This window comes from Numenius arquata, chromosome 33, assembly GCF_964106895.1.
Source record: "Numenius arquata chromosome 33, bNumArq3.hap1.1, whole genome shotgun sequence".
NCBI classification, from domain to species: domain Eukaryota; kingdom Metazoa; phylum Chordata; class Aves; order Charadriiformes; family Scolopacidae; genus Numenius; species Numenius arquata.
Window position 1 is genome coordinate 472,565 of NC_133608.1, and position 20,244 is coordinate 492,808.

The 20,244-nt window shown below is 55.0% G+C and overlaps 1 protein-coding gene across 1 annotated transcript; it reads left to right on the forward strand.

The window, feature by feature from the left end:
- Nucleotides 1-2,227: 2,227 nt before the first annotated feature.
- On the forward strand, nt 2,228-20,057 carry AKAP8L (A-kinase anchoring protein 8 like). Its single transcript, XM_074165141.1, has 13 exons — nt 2,228-2,347; nt 3,783-3,815; nt 5,284-5,524; nt 10,004-10,472; nt 11,773-11,896; nt 12,077-12,132; nt 12,714-12,750; nt 14,187-14,295; nt 14,629-14,770; nt 15,166-15,271; nt 16,527-16,657; nt 17,210-17,305; nt 18,730-20,057. The coding sequence occupies exons 1-13, from the start codon at nt 2,335-2,337 to the stop codon at nt 19,219-19,221; spliced, it is 2,049 nt and encodes a 682-aa protein (XP_074021242.1). The 5' UTR covers nt 2,228-2,334; the 3' UTR covers nt 19,222-20,057.
- The last annotated feature ends 187 nt before the right edge of the window (nt 20,058-20,244 follow it).

Genomic DNA, 20,244 nt, shown 5'->3' on the forward strand with positions numbered 1-20,244 from the left:
TCCCTGCTCAGGATGTGACCCCCGGTGCTGGGACTTGGTGACACCGGGGACGGGATGTGGCCTTGAAACCCTGGGATTTGGGGACACCAGGGTCAGGATGTGACCTTGACCCCTGGGAGAAGGGGACACTGGGGTCAAGATGTGGCCCTGTCCCTGGATTTGGGGACACCGGGGACGGGATTTGGCCTTGACCCCTGGGAGAGGGGACACTGGGATCAGGATGTGACCTTGACCCCTGGGGAAAGGGGACAGTGGGGTCACCGGGGTCAAGTTGAAGGGATTTGGGGACACCAGGGACGGGATGTGGCCTTGAACCCCTGGGATTTGGGGACACCGGGGTCAGGATGTGGCCTGGTGTCGTGGGAGAAGGGGACACCGGGGACGGGATGTGACCTTGACCCCTGGGAAACGGGACACTGGGGTCAGGGTGAGGTCATGTCCTGGAATAGGGGGACAGTGGGGTCAGGATGTGACCTTGACCCCTGGGAGAAGGGGACACTGGGGTCAAGATGTGGCCCTGTCTCGGGATTTGGGGACACTGGGGTCAGGATGTGGCCCCATGTCGTGGGAAAAGGGGACACTGGGGACGGGATGTGACCTTGACCCCTGGGAAAAGGGGACACTGGGGTCACTGAGGTCAAGTTGAAGGGATTTGGGGACACCGGGGATGGGATTTGGCCTTGAACCCCTGGGATTTGGGGACGCTAGGGTCAGGATGTGGCCCTGTCCCAGGATTTGGGGACAGTGGGGTCAGGATGTGACCTTGACCCCTGGGAAAGGGGACACTGGGGTCAGGGTGAGGTCATGTCCTGGAATAGGGGGACAGTGGGGTCAGGATGTGACCTTGACCCCTGGGAGAAGGGGACACTGGGGTCAAGATGTGGCCCTGTCCCTGGATTTGGGGACACCGGGGACGGGATTTGGCCTTGACCCCTGGGAGAGGGGACACTGGGATCAGGATGTGACCTTGACCCCTGGGGAAAGGGGACAGTGGGGTCACCGGGGTCAAGCTGAAGGGATTTGGGGACACCGGGGTCAGGATGTGGCCTGGTGTCGTGGGAGAAGGGGACACCGGGGACGGGATGTGACCTTGACCCCTGGGAAAGGGGACACTAGGGTCAGGATGTGGCCCTGTCCCAGGATTTGGGGACAGTGGGGTCAGGATGTGACCTTGACCCCTGGGAGAAGGGGGCACTGGGGTCAAGATGTGGCCCTGTCCCTGGATTTGGGGACACTGGGGTCAGGATGTGGCCCCGTGTCGTGGGAAAAGGGGACACTGGGGATGGGATGTGACCTTGACCCCTGGGAAAAGGGGACACTGGAGTCACCGGGGTCAAGTTGAAGGGATTTGGGGACACCAGGGACAGGATGTGACCTTGAACCCCTGGAAAAGGGGACACCGGGATCAGGATGTGGCCCTGTCCCTGGATTGGGGACACCAGGGACAGGATTTGGCCTTGACCTCTGGGGTTTGGGTACAGTGGGGTCAACATGTGACCTTGACCCCCAGAAAAGGGGACACCGGGGTGTGGATGAGGCCCCGTGTCCCCAGGGAATGGGGACACTGGGTCAGGGTGGGGCTGTGTCCCGGGAAAGGGGGGGACACCGGGCTCGGGATGTGGCCCCTTGTCCTGGGATTTGGGGTCACCGGGGGTCACGAGGTGACCTTGACCCCGCCCCCGGCCACCCCCGACCCCCACGACATCCCCCCTCAACGTGTGACATGGGGGGGGGGGTGTCCCTTTAATTCCGCTCCCCCCCCCCCCCCCCCCCACCCGGGGACTCCCCCCTCGTCCCCCCCCTCACGCGCGCGCCGTGGGGCCGGGTCACGGGTGGGTGGCGCGCGTGTCCCAGGCGGGAGGGGGGCGGAGCCTCTGCGGCCGCAGCCAATAGCAGCGGGCGGCGCGACGCGGGGAGGCGGGGCCGGCGGCCCGAGGCAGGTGTGCAACGCCATTGGCTCAAGCGGGGGGGTGAGCCCGCCCCCCCCGCCCAGCAGCAGGCCAATCAGAGAGCGCAGCGGTAGAGGCCACGCCTCCTCGCCAGGCGACAGCCGCGCCGGCCAGTCAGCGCTCAGCCTTGCGGGTCCCATTGAGCGAGGAGCGCGCCGCGCCGCGATTGACACCTGCCTCGGCCAATCGCCGCGGGGGCCGCCCTGTGGGAGGGGAGGGGGGTGAAGGCCGGACCAATCGCGGCGGGGCGCGGAGGGGGACCGCCGACCAATGAGAGAGGGGGAGGCGGAGCGGCGCGGCCAATGGGGCGGGGAGGCGGGGCTCGCGCGCCGCCGTTACCGTCTCGCGCAGGAGGAGGCGGCGGGCGGGCGGCGGCGCCGCCATCATGAGTTACTCAGGTGAGGGGCGGCGGCGCAAGATGGCGGCGGGGGGCGGCCCCGCGGGGGGAAGGGAGACCCGGCACCCGGGGCCGTCCACGGTCCCCCAGGGCCGGTCGTGAAGGCGGCGGGGGGGAACGGGGGTGGGGAGGCCGGGGCCGCGGCGGCCGCCGGGCAGGCCCATGAGGGGTGACGGGCGCTGCCGCCGCCCGGCTTCGCCCCGTCCCCCTGTCAGCGGGGCCTCAGGGCCGAGGGGGGGGGCGGCTCCGCCCCAGAGCCCCGCTGTGGCCTCGGTCCCTCCGCTTCCCGGCCCTCCCCCGGGGGGCAGGGCGAGCTTCCAGCCCCGGTGCGGGCGGCGGGGGCGAAGGGAGCGAGCCGGGCTCTATTTCTGACAGAAAAATTGATTCGTTTCTTCACCCAGCTTAATTAGGTGCCCTCTGATTGCTGCCTGGCGGCGGCAGCTGAGAGGAATCCCTCCTCCTCCTCCCGCAGGTTCCTGCTGGAACTCACCTCCTCGCTTCATGTAACGGCGGTTTTGCCTTGATTTCCTTTAAATCTTGGCGTTTTTATTTCTTTTCTGGCTCCTGGAGCGGTGTCTCGGCTCACCTGTGGAGCCCGGGGGGGGGTGTAGGAAGGGATTTGCTGTGATATTCCCTGTCAGATGTTTCAACTGTCACTGGGGGGGGGGGGGGGGGGAGGAAGAAAAAAAAAATAAAATTAAAAAATGACCTTTCATCTGGGAAGAGGAGTTTTTAATTAAGAGGGAAATCACACAATGATCACACAGGTAACACCGCTTTCCCACGGCGTGTGTGTCGGTAATGAAGGGGAGCCCTGCGCGTACTGTACCCCGCTTAACGAGGCCGTAATTAGTACATTAACATTGGGGGAATGGTGGTTTTTCTTTTTTGATGGGGTGTCGGGGCTCCTTCCCCCCCCCCCCCCCCCCCCTCCCCGGCGTCTTCCCATCCTGGAATCTCCATCTTTTGGCTGGTTTCCTGTGGGGCCAAAGGGCAGCGACGCCCTCGAGGTCCCTTTTTCACCCCAAAGGGCGTCTGAATGTCAGTCCCGGGAGGCTGCAAATTGGGATTAAAACTTCCCCGACGTGTCCCGATTCCCCCCTTTTTCAGGCATTAATCGGAACGAGGTTTATTCCATGTAAGATCCTTCTCGTTTTGCTTCCGCTCCCCAAATACCCGGTTGGAGAAAATCGTTAGCGGGAGCTCGGCTGGAAATTAAAAACCCGGTTTTGTGTAAAACGAGAGAAGGGTTTGGCTCTGGCGGGGATTATATCCCGTTCCCTCCATATTTGGTGCAAGACTCATGGATTTTCGGGGGGCCTCGTTTTTGAGGCTGGGTAACGAGAATCTCTCCGGCGGCCAGCACCCCGCTAACGATAAACTCTTCTTTAATTGCTCTTTTTTTTTTTTTTTTTTTTTTTTTTCTCTTTTTCTAGGTTACGGCGACTGGAACTCTGGGACAAACAGAGGCAAGTGCGGTTAAAAACTGGGCTCATTTTCTGGCAGATTGGTTTCTTGCTTCCCACTTCACATCCGTTTCTTGGGCCTGGGGGGAGACGCGCCGAGATCGGTGACGATCCACCGCCGTAACGGGAGACCTCGTGTGGCCTCTCCCTGAGGATTTTCTTCTTTTATTTTCAAAATTCACATCGGAGCCGACAGAAAACTTTGTTGCTGTAAAGGGTTGTACGGGAAAACCGTTTGAAACAGGGTGTTTGGGGTTTTGGGCTTGTTTTCCCCCAAAAAACCCTTTTGTTGCTATAAATGGTCGCGCAGAAAAGCTGTTTGGAGTAGAATATTTGGGGTTTGGGGTTGTTTTCCCCTAAAAAAACCCCTTTGTTGCTGTAAATGTTTTTACAGGGGAACTGTTTGAAACAATATTTGGGGTTTTTGGGATCATTTTCCCCTAAAAATACTCCTTTGATGCTGTAAATGGGTTCCTAGGAAAACCGTTCAGAGCAGGATATTTGGATTTTGGGGTTGTTTTCCCCCAAAAAACCTCTTTGTTGCTGTAAATGGTTGCATGTAAAAGTGGTTCAAAGCAGAATATTTGGTTTCTCGAGCTGTTTTACCCTAAAAATACCCCTTTGTTGCTGTAAACGGTTGCCCAGGAAAACCGCTCGGAGCAGGATATTTGGGTTTTGGGGTTGTTTTACCCTAAAAAACCCCCCCTTTTGACACTTTGAAAACTGGAATGAAGTCAGTTCAGGTGACGGCTGGGGAATTTAAACTCCCTCCGCCTGTTCCAGCAGCCAAACAAAAGGGCTGGGGGGAGAAAAAAATTGAATTTTAAGCTTCATCAAGCTTTTAATTGGCTTTGTGTGTTTTTCCTACGGTGGGTTTTTTTCCCGTTTATAGCGTTTTTGGCTTCTTTAGCGAGAGAAGAGGCCTCTCTGTCATTTTCTGATGGAAAATGTGTGGGAAATGCGGAGCTGGAAGGGTTTTTGCTTTCAGTCCTCAGCCGCTGTGTCTTTGAAGGGTCGGAGACGTGCTCTGGCCTCATCCCTATGGATTTAAGGGCTTGTAAAGCAGCTTATGTTGCCTCCCGGCGAAGGTAACCGTGTCCCTCCGGCTGCCGACGGCTTCATATCAAACTAAAAACCGGCTAAAAATGGTTCTTGGATACCTCCGCGGGTTTTTGTGGAGGCTCTGCCTTGGCCGTGTTTATTCCTCTCCGGAACAGGTCGGATGGAGGAAGCTACAGGCCGTGGTTGTGGTTTTTATGGGATTTATCCCAGCAAATTGTTCCCTTCAACCTTTATCAGCTCAAGGGGTTCGAAGTTTATAGGTGGCTTCAATAGAAATGGGAGCTTTTTTAATTATTATTTTAACTCCCTGGCAATTGCTCAGGGCACATTTATTCAAATTAAAATATCGGCAAAGGTGAAAAACTGGAAATAAACTCGGATTTCTTATGTTTTTTTGTTGTTATTCCAGGTTATGAGGGGTACGGTTACGGCTATGGCTACGGCCAGGAGAACTCGGGGAATTACGGCTACGGAGTGGCCACCTCCAACTCCTGGGAAATGGCCAATTCGGACGTGGACATGAACCCCGAGGGCTCGGGGGGAGGCAACGCCGAGGCCGTCATGGCCAAAATGAACCAGCGCTTGGACATGGTGTCGCACATGGACGCCGAGGCCATGCAGGGGGGACACTACGGCTCCGGAGGGGACAGGTGAGCGAGGGGACAGCGGGCGAGGAGAGGCTCAGGACTCTCACGGGTCCCGAGGGAGCTTCCACGGGTCTTGAGGGAGCTGGAGGATGAAGTTGCTAAACCGCTTCCCGTCATATTTGAGAATCACGGGGTTGTGGGAGTTGGAAGGGACCTCTAGAGATCATCCAGTCCAACTCCCCTCCCAAAGCAGGGTTGCCCAGAGCACATCGCTCAGGAGCATCCAGGCGGGTCTTGAAGATCTCCAGGGAAGGGGACTCCACACCCTCCCTGGGCAGCCTGTTCCAGGGCTCTGGCACCCTCACTGGGAAGAAGTTTTTCCTTATATTTGAACGGAACTTCCCATGTTCCAGCTTGTGCCCGTTGCCCCTCGTCCTGTCGCTGGGAACCACTGAAAAGAGTCCGGCTCCATCCTCCTTCAACCCACCCTTTAGGTACTTGTCAGCATTGATAAGGTCTCCCCTCAGCCTTCTCTTCTCCAGGCTGAAGAGCCCCAGCTCTTTGAGCCTTTCCTCAGCAGGGAGATGCTCCAATCCCTCCATCATCTTCGTTGCCCTTCGCTGGACTCTCTCCAGCAGTTCCCTGTCTCTCTTGAATCGGGGAGCCCAGAACTGGTCCCAGTGCTCCAGACGGGGCCTCCCCAGGGCAGAGCAGAGGGGGAGGATGACCTCCCTCCACCCGGGGCCAACGCTCTTCTTAATGCCCCCCAGGAGACCTTCTTGGCCACCAGGGCACGTCGGTGGCTCATGGTCACCCCGTTGTCCACCAGGACTCCCAGGTCTCTGTCCTCAGAGCTGCTCCCCAGCAGGTCACCCCCAACCTCGACTGGTTTGTGGGGTGAGTCCTCCCCAGGGCCAGCACCCTACACTTGCCCTTGGTGGAACTTCATCAGGTTCCTCTCCACCCAACTCTTTAGGTCTCGCTGGACGGTGGCACCTCCTTCCGGTGTGTCACCCCCTCCTCCCAGTTGGGTGTCACCAGCAAAGGTGCTGAGGGGACGTTCCATCCCTTCACTCAGGCCACTGATGAGGACTGGACCCAGTACTGACCCCCGGGGACCACCACTGGTCACGGACCTCCAGCTGGACTCTGTGCCGCTCATCACCCCCCTCTGAGCTCTGTCTTTCAGCCACTTTTCCATCCACCTCACTCTCCATCCATCTAACCCACAAAACACCCCAAAACCTGAGGTTTGAACCCCAAATCCGTTGCGTGTCTTCGGGACGCAGTATTCCAGTTGTGGCCTCACCAGTGCAGAGCAGAGGGGGAGAATGACCTCCCTCGACCTCCACCTTGACCTGGTGAAGTTCCCGCTGACTGGAAAAGGGGAAAAATTAACCCCCATCTTCAAAAAATGTGGTGGCCTTTTAGGATATTGGCACAGCCTTGGTAGACAAGGGCAGAGCAACTGATGTCGTCTACCTGGACCTTATGCAAAGGGTTTGAAACTGTCCTGGTCTCTAAACTGGAAAGTCATAGATTTGATGGACGGACCACTGGGTGGATGAGGAACTGGCTGGGTGGTCACACTCACAGAGTTGTGGTCAACGGCTCGGTGTCCAAGTGGAAACCGGTGACGAGTGGTGTTCCTCAGGGGTCGGTACTGGGACCGGTGCTGTTCAGCATCTTTGTTGGAGACGTGGACGGTGGGACAGAGTGCACCCTCAGGGAGTTTGCTGACAACACCCAGCTGTGTGGCACGGTGACGCGCTGGAGGGAAGGGGTGGCATCCAGAGGGACCTGGACGGGCTGGAGAGGTGGGACCATGAGAACCTCCTGAGGTTCAACCAGGCCAAGGACAGGGTCCCGCACCTGGGACATGGCAATCCCAGCCACAAATCCAGGCTGGGGGGTGAAGGGAGGGAGAGCAGCCCCGAGGAGAAGGACTTGGGGGTGAGAAGGTGGCCCAGAAAGCCACCGGCAACCTGGGCTGCATCCCCAGCAGGGCGAGGGGGGGGGATTCTGCCCCGCTCTGGGGAGATGTCCCCTGTCTCTGGGGCCATCAGAAGGACACGGAGGTGTCGGAGCGGGGCCGGAGGAGGCCCCGGAGATGCTGGGAGGGCTGGAGCCCCTCTGCTGGGAGGACAGGCTGAGAGAGTTGGGGGGGTTCAGCCTGGAGAAGAGAAGGCTCCAGGGAGACCTTGGAGCCCCTTCCAGTCCCTAAAGGGGGCGTCTCCAGGAAAGCTGGGGAGGGATCGGGGATCAGGGAGGGGAGCCATGGGATGAGGGGGAAGGGTTTTAAGGTAAAAGAGGGAAGATTTAGGTGGGATGTGGGGAAGAACTTCTTTGCTGTGAGGGTGGTGAGAGCCTGGCCCAGGTTGCCCAGAGAAGCTGTGGCTGCCCCATCCCTGGAGGGGTTCAAGGCCAAGGTTGGAGGGGGCTTGGAGTGACCTGCTCTGGTGGGAGGTGTCCCTGCCCAGGGCAGGGGGGTTGGAACTCGATGATCTTTAAGGTCTCTTCCCACCCAAACCATTCTATGAGGCGCTAACGATCTGCTGCTTGTTAAGGGTTGTTGCTGCTGGGTTTGTCCCTCCTTGGTCTCCTTTTTGCCTTTTCTGGTGGTGTGACTCCAGCAAAGGTCCAGCCGCCCTCTTCTCATCCACCGGAACTATAAAATAGGCTTTTACACTCCATTTTCATCCCCAAATTTGCAAAAAAAAAAAAAAAAAATCCAAATTTGGGACTTAGAGCCCAGTGTTTCCGACAGTGGCTGAAATTTGGACTTCTTCAGGAAAATAATAATTATAAGGAACATTCTGAGGAGTTTCATTCTGTATTTCTAGAGTGATACTGAGGAAAACGAGGCCCTATTTCATATTGCATCCGAGTTTAAATTACTAATTTCGATTAATAACCGACTGGCGCTGCTGCGGTGAGGGTTTTGGAGCCGGTGTCGCAGCAGATGCTCAGCTCTACCACGTCGTCACCTCCTCCCTGATCTTAATTAACCTTGAAATCCTAATAAAGAGGATTCTTTCCCCAAAGATTTCTCATTTATTTAGGTGCGCGGTGAGTTTTGGGCCAGGACTCGGTGTTTCTGCGGGGCGACCGCTTCATTTCTGCTTTTTAATGCCTTAAATAAGTAAAAGGAGGTTGGACAAAGCAAAAACGAGGAGGAAATATTGATAATTGGGACGCGACTGTTTCCTGCTCCGCTCCTGCGCTCCCGGAAGAGTAAAACTCCCATGAAATGATGCGTCGGATCCTCCTCGGAAGCGATACATCCCTAATATTTTTATAAATCCATTTATTATTTTTTTTTTTGCTCATTTCCTGGATTTAACCGCGCTGGAAAGGAGTTGCAGGATCATTCCTTGCATTCTTGTCCCCTCCAATGTGGATTTGGGTTTCCCCACGGACACCCTCCTGCGGCGTTTCCGCCCCGCACCAGTTGGGAATGGGATTGGCTTTATTAAAAGCCCCAAAAAAATCCCCCAGCTCCGTGCAAGAAATAAGGAGAAACGTGGTAAGAGGAAGAGAAATCACTGGGAAAAAAACATCGGCTCCGGGTTATAACGGGGCGGAAAAGGAGCTGCTCAGCCTCCAGCTGCTCCCACCGCCGCGTAACCGGACACGGCAGCTCCTCCGTGGGATTTTGTGGCCCCCATGTCCCTCCTCGTGTCCCCGCGTGACTTTTCTGCTGACTTCAGAGCCACAAAACCATCTTTTTCCCCCAATAATTTTCCCCATCTTTTTCCCCTTTGCCCCCCCACCCCAATAATTCCCATCTCCGTCCTCTCGAGGTTCCTCAGTTCAGCGCCACCATCTTTTCCTCGAGCTCCGGGTTTCCTCCTCGCCCGCCTGAGCGTCGCGAAGCCTTAAATTCCAGGATAAAGCGTTTCAATATCACAAAATAGAAAATTAAAAAATCTTCCGCGGCTTCATTTCCCAGAGGGGGAAAAAAAAAAAAAAAAGGATTTAAATCGATTGGGGCACACGTTGGTTTTCCGTTTGGGGGAAAATTGTCCCTTCGGGAATGGATTGCGTAGGAGGAGTGAGGAAAGAAGGGTCTGGATTAGGTTTTCGGGGTGTTTCTGGAGTATCCGAGGAGGAAATCGCGCTGTTCCCGGAAGTATTTCTGGAGAAGGTGGAACTTGGGGAGGATGAGCAGCTCCTGGTTTGCGTCGGCCGCTCCTAAACCACATTTTTGGGAGCGGGGACAGAGCCGTAACCCCCAGCTGAAGGAATTTTCACTCAACTTTATTATTGTTTTAAAATATTTGGGTGATTTTGGAAGAATTAGGTGGTTTGAGGGATCCCCCGGTTCCTCCCTCACCGGAACTGGAATCTTGAAGCTCTGTCCCCAGTTTTTACTGGTCCATCTCCTGTCCCACCCCGTGAAATATGTCCCTTGTTGCGTGACGCGGCCGTCGATTGAAAAATAACCCTAAAAATAAGCCTAAAAATCTTATTTTGAAGGTTTTTGCTTGATTTCTGCCGCCTTTTCTGACTGGTTTCTCGCCGCCGCCGCCTCTCTTGCAGGTACGACTCCTACGAATCCTACGACTCCAGGTCTTCCATGAACGACCGCGACATGTATCGATCCGGCTACGACTACAACGAGTCGGAGCACGACACCGAGAACGCCTACGAAGGGCACTACGACAACTTTTACGGAAACCGCCGGGATCAATACCAAAACAGAGCCCGGGATAATTTTGGCCAACGGGGTCAAAATTGGGGGAGAGACGGACGGAATAACAGACCCATGGGCTCTTCCTACCCCGGGCGAATGGGCGGACAGTGGAACGAACCTCCCCAATCCATGGGATCGCGAGGTCTCGGTCCCCACGGCTCCTCCAGGCTCCCTTCCCTCTTTTCCCACAACATTATCCCAGAACTCGGCGTGTTCCAGGGAATGCGAGGCTTTTCGGGAAACATGCGCTACGGGGGAGGAATGATGAAACAACGAATGAGGAGAAACTGGAAAATGTGGGATTCGGATTTTAAAGTAAGTACTTTTTGCGATATCCTCCCCCTGGCTCGGCTCGATGGGAGATTTATTTCCCAGAATCACAGGATGGTTTGGGATGGGAAGGGACCTTCTGGAGATCGTCTCCTCCAGCCCCCGGCCAGAGCAGGGGCACCCAGAGCAGGTCCCACAGGGTCCCATCCAGGGGGGGTTGGGATGTCTCCAGAGACGGAGACCCCACCCCCTCTCTGGGCAGCCCCTTCCAGGGCTCTGCCACCCTCAAAGTCAAGAAGTTCCTCCTCGTGTTGAGATGGAACTTCCCATGTCCCAGTTTGTGCCCGTTCCCTCTTGTCCTGTCACTGGGCACCACTGGAAGAAGACTGGCCCCATCCTCCTGACACCCACCATCGATGAGATCCCCCCTCAGTCTTCTCTTCTCCAGACTAAACAGACCCAAGTCCCTCAGCCCTTCCTCATCACAGAGATGTTCTCGTCCCTCACCATCTTTGTAGCCCTCTGCTGGACCCTCTCCAGCAGTTCCCTGGCCTTCTGGAACTGGGGAGCCCAGAACTGGTCCCAGTGCTCCAGACGGGGCCTCCCCAGGGCAGAGCAGAGGGGCAGGATGACCTCCCTCCACCCGGGGCCAACGCTCTTCTTAATGCCCCCCAGGAGACCTTCTTGGCCACCAGGGCACGTTGGTGGCTCACGGTCACCCCGTTGTCCACCAGGACTCCCAGGTCTCTGTCCTCAGAGCTGCTCCCCAGCAGGTCACCCCCAACCTCGACTGGTTTGTGGGGTGAGTCCTCCCTAGGGCCAGCACCCTACACTTGCCCTTGGTGGAACTTCATCAGGTTCCTCTCCACCCAACTCTCCAGCCTGTTTCCCAACAGCCCTATTTCCCACCAGACCCTCGCGTCCTGCCACGAAGGGCTCCAAAATACACCCTGGGAAGACAAAATATATATTTTTGGTTGTTATTGGCTCTGGAAAAACACACTCTGGGAAGTGAAAATACATATTTTTGGTTGTTATTGGCTTTGGGGCACGTTTTCTCCTCGGCAGCCAGAGGAGGCCGCACTCAGTTGCGCAGCGCTATCGATACGTGGGATGTTTTAATCCTAAAAACTTTGGTTTTTTTGAAGGTAGGAGGATGTTGGGGTCCTTCAGGGCTTAATCCCCAATATTATGGGATGGAGGTGTGGTGGATTATGTCCTTCCCGATGGACTCTGCCTGTTAGAACTTTAAAGAGGAAGCTTAACTCGGTAAAAAATGAGTAAAATACGATGTCGCTGCCCGCGGAGGGCACTGGGATTAAAGCTTTTTCTTCTCTCAAAAAAGCCCCAGAAAAAGAAAATGAAGAAAGATCTGGGGGCCAAGAAACGGAAGCAAACGAACAGCTCCGACGAGCCCGACAGCAAAGCGGCCAAGACGGACGGCTCCGACAACTCCGACTCCGACAACGGTGAGAGCCAAGCGGCTTCGGGGGGGTTCGGGAGCGGTAAAAAGCTGCCGTTTTCCTGATTTCCATCATTTTCATCGTTCTTCGTTGCCCGTTTGGCGCAGTGACGAATCTTTTGGGGCCGATTTGGGTTATTTCTCTTGATGCCAAGACTCTTTTTTTTTTTTTTTTTTTTCCTTTCAGAGGAGGGAACGGAAGGAGAATCGGGAGAAAAAGAGGAGAAAGAGGGCTCCAGAGGCGTAAGTAACTCTTCAAAACGACTTTATCGGGGTGAAAAGCTGGAGTTTTGGTTGGAGGTGCTGGAGCTGGTGAGGGCAGGTGCCTGGATTCCCACGTTATTCCCAAACGGAGTCAGGGATGAGTAAAGGGGAGAGGACAGAAGGAAAATGTTCTGCGGAGGGAAGCGTGGATGCTTTATGGTGTCAAAACACAGTAAAAAACCCACGTGCAAAGAGCTTTAAGTGGAAAAATAACCCCAAAGCCCAAAAAATATCCATTTCCTGCGATGGGAAGAATTCCGGAGCGTGGGATTCTGTTGCCTCGCTCTATTTGGGGGCTGAAGGAACCCCTTTGCCGGCGCCTTTCGGCTCGGTGGAGGGAGATCTCTCGGAAATAAGACCTGGAGGTGTCGGAGAAGCTTCTCCTGCCACGCTGGGATCCGCTGGGGAATGTCCCTCTTCCGATGGGGAATGTCCCTCCTCCGAGGGGTGCTTTGAGTGCCTGGAGAGGGTTGGAGAAGCTGGGGAAGACCCCAAACCAGACGCTCCCTTTCTCCAGCTGGTTTTTACTTTAAAGTTGCGGTTTTCTTTTTTTTTTTTAGGAGGGGGAAGATGAAGAAGGAAGAGATTCAGAAAAAGGTGAGTTGACGTGTGCAATGGCTCCTTTGCGCTCCGAAGCTCCCCCTTCCTCTCCGAGGGGGCCAGAAGAGAAATTCCCAGTTAAATCCCGTGGGTTTTCAGGCTTTTTTTTTTGGTGGGTTTTCAGGCTTTTTTTTTTGGTGGGTTTTCAGGCTTTTTTTTTTCCGTGGGTTTTCAGACTATATTTTTTTTTCTCGTGGGGTTTCAGGCTGTATTTTTTTTGTTTTTTGTGGGTTTTGGGGCTTTTTTTTTTTTTTCCTCGTGGGTTTTCAGGCTATTTTTTGGTGGGTTTTCAGGCTCCTTTGGTTCTCAGAGTCCGTTTGTCTCGTGGCTTCGCTGTCCCTTCTGGTTCGTTGCGTCCTGGTGACCTGAGCTAAACCTCTGCCCCTTCTCCACGAAGCGGGGGGGATTTGAGCTTCCCTGCGTGTCCCCGAGTCCCCGGGGGGCACCGCTCTGGTGGATATCAGAGGTTGGGGTCCTACCAACGAGAACGGTGGAGGCTCCAGTGGGATTTTATCGCCGAGAGAAACTGGGGGAGGGGGGGGCCCTTCCCAGGGCATTAATTGACTTGTTCCCGAGGACGAGACCCCTCCGATCGCCGCCGCCGGGGGGACAGGGGAGTAGCTCAGCTCTAACGTCTGCATTTAGTCAGATGAAATCCCATCCTTTGTGTCTGCTCAGGGATAAGGAAATGCTGTAAAAACCCTGCTAGGGAGGAGCTGGAGCCCTCGGTCAAGGTAGGTTGGGGAAGCCGCTCTCCTGGGGGCTTAGGGAAGCAGACTGAATTTCCTCCCTCTGCCGTAGATTTGGTTTTGGGTAAGTTTTTTGGGCTGGAGTTTCCCAGTTTGGAGAGATGGGACCGGTGGGAGAAGCCCCTCGATACCCGGAGGGAGCATAGAGAAGCAGGAAAGAAACCTCTGGGCGAGGTGTCGTCCCACCGTGGGGCAGCGTAAATTTGATCCCGCCCAGAAAAAGCAGCTTTTCTGTCCCAAAAATAAATGATGTAAATAAAGAAGTGGTATAAATTCATCCCCCCTTTACCCGAAACCTTATCGCATCGTCCGTGTTCGCTTTGAGGCTGAACAAATCAGAGCGGGCGGTACTTAAAAAAAAAAAATCAAACTTGGAACTAATTAATACTTAAAACCTCATAAAACCGGTCGTAGCAAATGGTAATTAAAATAAAGAGCTGGGAAATGGCAATTAGAGTCTTTCTGTCGTGGTTCCCCCCCCGCCCCCAAGCCTTTCCCGGCGCAGTTTTTGGGGGGGGGGGGGAAAGGCAATTTGGGGCGTCCGTCGGGAGCAGCTTCTCGACTCTGCGGCGTCCGTAGGTCGTGGTTGGGCCCGAAGGACTCAACTCGCGGAGGGCGATTCTCTTTAAATCGGGTGGTGTCCTCAAGTAGTGCCCTGAAATCCACCCTGCTTTAAACACTCAGGTGCTTTAACCATTCAAGAAGAGATCAGTCAAATCAAACGCAAATTGCAGGCGGGCAAGAAAACCCAAGAGAGGCAAAAGAAGAGGCATCGGGATCGCATGGTGGAAAGGTAAAGTCTCTTTATATTTTGATTTAATTTCTTTTTAGCGATGTCGCACTCGCAGTCGGGCTCCGTCCTCTCGTTCCCAGTTGTCCCAGTGCTTTGTCTGGTCCTTGTAGAAGCTGCTTTGCTCTCCCTCCAGTCTTCTCGCTGTCCGTGCTTAAAAGAGACACAGAAACGGAGGGGGGGGGGGGGGGGAGAGAAACTGGGGAAACATCCCGTAAATCCTTAATTCCATGAATTTATCTTAAAAGTAGAGCAGGTGGGAGCGGATGCGGTGAGAGAGAGCCGGAACGGAGGGGTTGGAATTGAATATCCTTTCGCTTCCCCCTCTCTCAACAGGATCCAGTTTGTTTGTTCGTTATGCAAATATCGGACCTTCTACGACGACGAGATGAACAGTCACCTCGAGAGTAAATTCCACAAGGAACATTTCAAATTCGTTGGCACCAAACTGCCTCAACAGACGGCCGATTTTCTCCAGGTGAGCCTCTGGCCATGTCTCTGTCCCCTAGATTTAAGAGAGGTGCGTTATTCTTCTTACTAATTACTAATTAATATTATTTTGGAAGCGGTATAAAGCCCCTAAACTGCCCCTCTAATTAACCACGGTGGAAAGTGCTAGAAAAGGTGGAGTAAAGTTGGGCTGAAGCATCAGCTCTGCCTCGACTGCCCTCTTCCGAGGAGGTCGTTTAACTTCTGGTCGCACTGGTAGGAAATAAACTACTTGCCCACCACAGATTTTGGTGGCCGGAGGGGGCGATTTAGGTGCTGAACCCACGGGACTTGGAGAAATGGCATTTTTAGGATTTTTCATGGTAGAAATGCACTTAAAAGTTGGAGGGTAAACAAATTAATTCCCAATATTCTGCCGCCCAGGAATACGTTGCCAATAAAACCAGGAAAACCGAAGAGCGTCGTAAAGCAATCGAAGACATAAACGCCGTCATTCAGCAGATCTATAGGGACCAAGACCTCACGCAAGGTGAGATTCACAGCCCGGCTGTGCGCAGCGAGGTCCTTCCCTGCCGGAATCCGCGGCCCAGTCACTCCAGAAAGAGGAAATAGTAAAAATAGGAGCCGGTGGCGGAGGGAGGCTCGAGGAGGAGGCCGTGGCGGTTGTGGAGGGAGGCTCAAGGAGGAGCTGGTGATGGTGGTGGAGGGAGGCTCGAGGAGGAGCCCGTGGCAGAAGAAGACTGGAGGAGGAGTCGGTGGTGGTGGAGGGAGGCTTGAGGAGGAGGCCGTGGTGGTGGTGGAGGGAGGCTTGAGGAGGAGGCCATGGTGGTGGTGGAGGGAGGCTCGAGGAGGAGGCCATGGTGGTGGTGGAGGGAGGCTCGAGGAGGAGGCGGCGGTGGTGGCGGAGGCAGGCTTGAGGAGGAGCTGGTGATGGCGGTGGAGGCAGGCTCGAGGAGGAGGCTGTGGTGGTTGTGGAGGAAGGCTCGAGGAGCAGTCGGTGGTGGTAGAGGGAGGCTCAAGGAGGAGCCCGTGGCAGAAGAAGACTGGAGGAGGAGGAGGCTGGGGTGGAGGGAGGCTCAAGGAGGAGCCGGTGGAGGGAGGCTCGAAGAGAAGGACATAGTGGTGGAGGGAGCCTCGAGGGGGAGGCCGTGGCAGATGGAGGGAGGCTCACAGGGGAAGCCTGTGACAGTGGAAGACTGGAGGAGGAGGCCCTGGCAGATGGAGGCTCGAGGAGGAGCCTGTGGCAGTGGTGGAGGAAGGCTCGAGGAGGTGCCCATGGTGGTGGGTGATGAAGGCTTGAGGGGGAGCCAGTGGCGGAGGAAAACTGGAAGAGGAGGCCGGGGTGGAGGGAGGCTGGAGGAGCCCCTGGCGGATGGAGGCTCGAGGAGGAGCCTGTGGTGGTGGGTGATGGAGGCTCGAGGAGGAGGCCGTGGTGGTGGAGGGAGGCTCGAGGAGGAGCCGGTGGCGGAAGAAGACTGGAGGAGGAGGCCGGGGTGGAGGGAGGCTGGAGGAGGAGGAGCCCTTGGTGGGTAGAGGCTGGAGGAGGAGCCTGTGGCGGTGGTGGAGGAAGGCTCGAGGAGGAGCCGGTGGCGGAAGAGGGAGCCTCAAGGGGAGAGGCTGTGGTGGTGGCAGAGGGAGGCTCGAGGGGGAGGCCGTGGTGGTGGTGGTGGAGGAAGGCTCGAGGAGGAGCCGGTGGCGGTGGGGCTTTATGGAGTACAATCCCTACCACAGCCCAGGTTCCGGGATTATTTTCCGGTTCATTCCCTTCTCCTCTTCCTTCCCAGACGTGGGGATGGAGCACTTCATCAAGAAGGTGGAGGCCGCTCACTGCGCCGCCTGCGACCTCTTCATCCCCATGCAGTACGGCATCATCCAGAAACACCTCAAGTCCCTCGACCACAACCACAACCGCCGGGTGAGCCCCCCCGCCTCGTTAGCGCGATTAAAACCCCTCCGCGCCTCCCCGATAACGAGGTCTCCCGTCTCTCGCCCCCTTTTTTTTGGCAAAAACAAGCAGCTTTCGGGGCTTCCCCGCGTGGGATGATGTTGTTACGCTCCGAGGCGACGGCTGTCAGACGGCAGCTCTTTTTTGGGGGAAAAAATAGCTCTTAGCGGCACGCGGTTGGAAATCGCGACGTGTTGCCATCTGCGGCGCTCGGTTCCCCGTCCGGCAGGATCAAAACGTCCCCGATTTCACCTTTAATCCACCCAAAAATTCCAAGCCGTTGGTGGAAATGGGTGAAACAACCCCTGCGGTTGCCCCATGCCTTTCCCAAAGGCAAAATTTAGGGGAATAAGGTGAAAATCTCCCGATTTCTTAAATATTTCTGCCTTGTCGCCCACCCGAACACCTCAATTTGCTCGGTGCCGCTTCCGCTAATGAGCTATGACTAATTACTGGCCTCGTGAGTTAATTGAGAACAGGATTGAAGTGCGTTTTTTTTTTTTTTTTCCTCCTCCGGCGCAGGCCATGATGGAGCAGTCCAAGAAATCGTCGTTAGTGGTTGCCAGGAGCATCCTCAACAACAAACTAATTAGTAAGAAACTGGAGCGGTACCTGAAGGTAGGAATTTCCGGAGCGGGGTCGGGGCGGGAGAAGCTTCCAGGCGGTGGGAATTCCCCGGGGGCTGCCCTTGGCTACGGAGGCCGAAATTCGAAGCGATTTGGGGGTGTTTGGAGAATAGATCAGATTCCTGCTTTGCTGATAATGACAGAATGGTTGTTAGAGTTGGAAGGGACCTTAAAGCCCCCCCAGATCCATCCAGGGACACCTCCCACCAGAGCAGGTCGCTCCAAGCCCCCTCCAGCCTTGGCCTTGAACCCCTCCAGGGATGGGGCAGCCACAGCTTCTCTGGGCAACCTGGGCCAGGCTCTCACCACCCTCACAACAAAGAAGTTCTTCCCCACATCCCACCTAAATCTTCCCTCTTTTACCTTAAAACCCTTCCCCCTCGTCCCATGGCTCTCCTCCTTCATCCCTGCTCCCTCCCCAGCTTTCCTGGAGCCCCTTTAGGGACTGGAAGGGGCTCCAAGGTCTCCCCGGAGCCTTCTCTTCTCCAGGCTGAACCCCCCCAACTCTCTCAGCCTGTCCTCACAGCAGAGGGGCTCCAGCCCTCCCAGCATCTCCAGGGCCTCCTCCGGCCCCGCTCCGACAGCTCCATGTCCTTCTGATGTCCCCAGAGACAGGGGACATCTCCCCAGAGCGGGGCAGAGGGGCAGAATTCCCCCCCCTTGCCCTGCTGGGGATGCAGCCCAGGTTGCCGGGGGCTTTCTGGGCCACCTTCTCACCCCCAAGTCCTTCTCCTCAGGGCTGCTCTCCCTCCCTTCACCCCCCAGCCTGGATTTGGGCTGGGATTGCCCCAACCCCACGGGCAGAACCTTGCTCTTGGCCTGGTTGAACCTCAGGAGGTTCTCACAGGTCCCACCTCCAGCCTGGCCAGGTCCCTCACCCTGCTGGCCACGCTGCTGGGGATGCAGCCCAGGTTGCCGAGGGCTTTCTGGGCCACCTTCTCCCCCACCAACACCCCCAAGTCCTTCTCCTCAGAGCTGCTCTTGGGTTTGGGATTGCCCCGACCCACGGGCAGGACCTTGCCTTTGGCCTGGTTGGGGCTCAGGAGGTTCTCACGGGTCCCACCTCCAGCCTGGCCAGGTCCCTCTGGATGGAATCCCACCCCTCCACACACCTCAGTGTCATCTTCAAACTTGTTTATTGATGCCGATGACTTCATCTGTCACCTCCTGCCCCACTGAACACACGAGCGAGGCCTCCAGCTTAAATTTTGGGCCCAGACCATTGGCCCCGTCATCGCTAAAATTAGCCTTGATTTGAATTTTCCAGGAGGCATCTGCTTTCAGGAGCCGTTTTCGGTGGGATCGTGACGCTCGACTTCTTGGGAGGGTTTTTCCGGCCTGAAGCCGGCGTGAATTCCTCGAAGCTCCCGGAGATAAATTCGTAGCGGAGAAATAATTGTCTCTTCTCTTTTTCAGGGTGAGAATCCTTTCACGGATGATCCAGAAGAAAAAGAGGAGCACGAGGAAGGAGAAGGTGGAGCCGGTGGAAACGTAGAGGAAGGAACAGCAGAAAATAAGGATGAGGAGGAAAACGCGGAAGAAGAGAATCCGGAGGAAGAAAATCCAGAAGAAAATCCGGAGGAGGAAAACTTAGAAGAAGAAAATCCAGAGGAGGAAAATCTTGAGGAGGGAAACAAGGATCCCGAAGGGAACCCGGAAGGAGCTGGAAATGAGGGAGAAGGAGAAAAAACGGGGACAGAGATGGAAGCGGGGGCCCAGGCACAAGCACAAGCGGAGGAGCCGGACGCGGGGAAGAGGGAGGAGCAGAATTCCCCGCCCGCGGAGGAATCTCTCCCTGAGGAAGAGGAGCAACAACCTGGAGAAGGCGTGGAGGAGGAGGAAGAGGAGGAGGAAGAAAGCGAGGAAGCTGCTGCAGCACAAGAGGAGGAGGAGGAGGCCGCGGAGTAAACTCTGGATGCGGGGAAAGAGCCGCGTAAAAGACTCGACGTATTTTGGGGTTGGTTTTTTTTTTTCTTGTTGTTATTTTGGTTTTTTTGTTTTTTTTTTAAAAAAAAAAACCAAACCACCCATAACTGTTATCTGTGAATTTCATAGCACATGTTTTAAGTTCTCATTCTACTAAACTCACGTAGGCAGCGGAAGCCTTGACCTGTAAAGTGATTTCTTTTTTATTTTTTTTTTTTTTGGGGGGGGTGGAAAACGGGTGGTTGGTTGGTTTTTTGTTTGGTTTTTTTTGTTTGTTTTTTTTTACCGAATCCTTCGTTTTTTAGTAGCTAGGTTTTGTGCGGTCTCTCGTTTTTGGTTTTTTTTTTTAGATGGCTTTGTAGTAGGAGAATTTCCTTCGGAGCATGCGTGCGAACCAGGGCTACTGCTTCCCCAGCAGGGAAAAGAAAACTTCCTTTTTTCTTCCCCTGGAATTGAAAGTTTGGCGTTCGTGGGGTTTTTGTTTTTATTTTTTCTATATTTAAGAAAGATGTGGTTTGTCCCCGTAGTTTTGTCTGTTCCCAAAAACATCCAAAAAATTCGATTCCGGCCCTTTTTTTTTTTTTTTTTTTTTTTTTTTTTAAAACTTTCTGCCCTTTAAAAGGTTTTCTGCGTTAATTTCCAGGTGACTGTAATGTTCTCCCCCCGTGTTTTATTCTTCCCTTTAACGCGGAACGAAAACTCAAGTGGTGTCAGCGTTTTGTCTTGTTTGTTTAAAAAAAAAAAAAAAAAAAAGGAAAAAAAAAAATAGTAACAAAACCGTTTTCATTTTCAAGATGAATGTTTTGGTGGGTGGAGATAAAAAAAGAAAAAAAAAAAAAAAAAAAGGACGATCCTGAGATTATCCTGTGATTTTTGCCTTAATTTCTGGTGCTCGGGAGAGGTCGGAGGCTGAAATCCCGGCTCCAAACCTTCCGTCTCCGTGCGTTTGGGGATTTAGGGCTCGGCTCTGCTTTTCCTCCCTCCGGCGCCGCCGATGCTCACGAA

Coding starts and splice junctions, on each gene's coding strand:
- AKAP8L (XM_074165141.1), top strand. Junction 11,897..12,076: donor CAACTCCGACTCCGACAACG/GTGAGAGCCAAG, acceptor TTTTCCTTTCAG/AGGAGGGAACGGAAGGAGAA. Junction 14,296..14,628: donor CGGGATCGCATGGTGGAAAG/GTAAAGTCTCTT, acceptor CTCTCTCAACAG/GATCCAGTTTGTTTGTTCGT.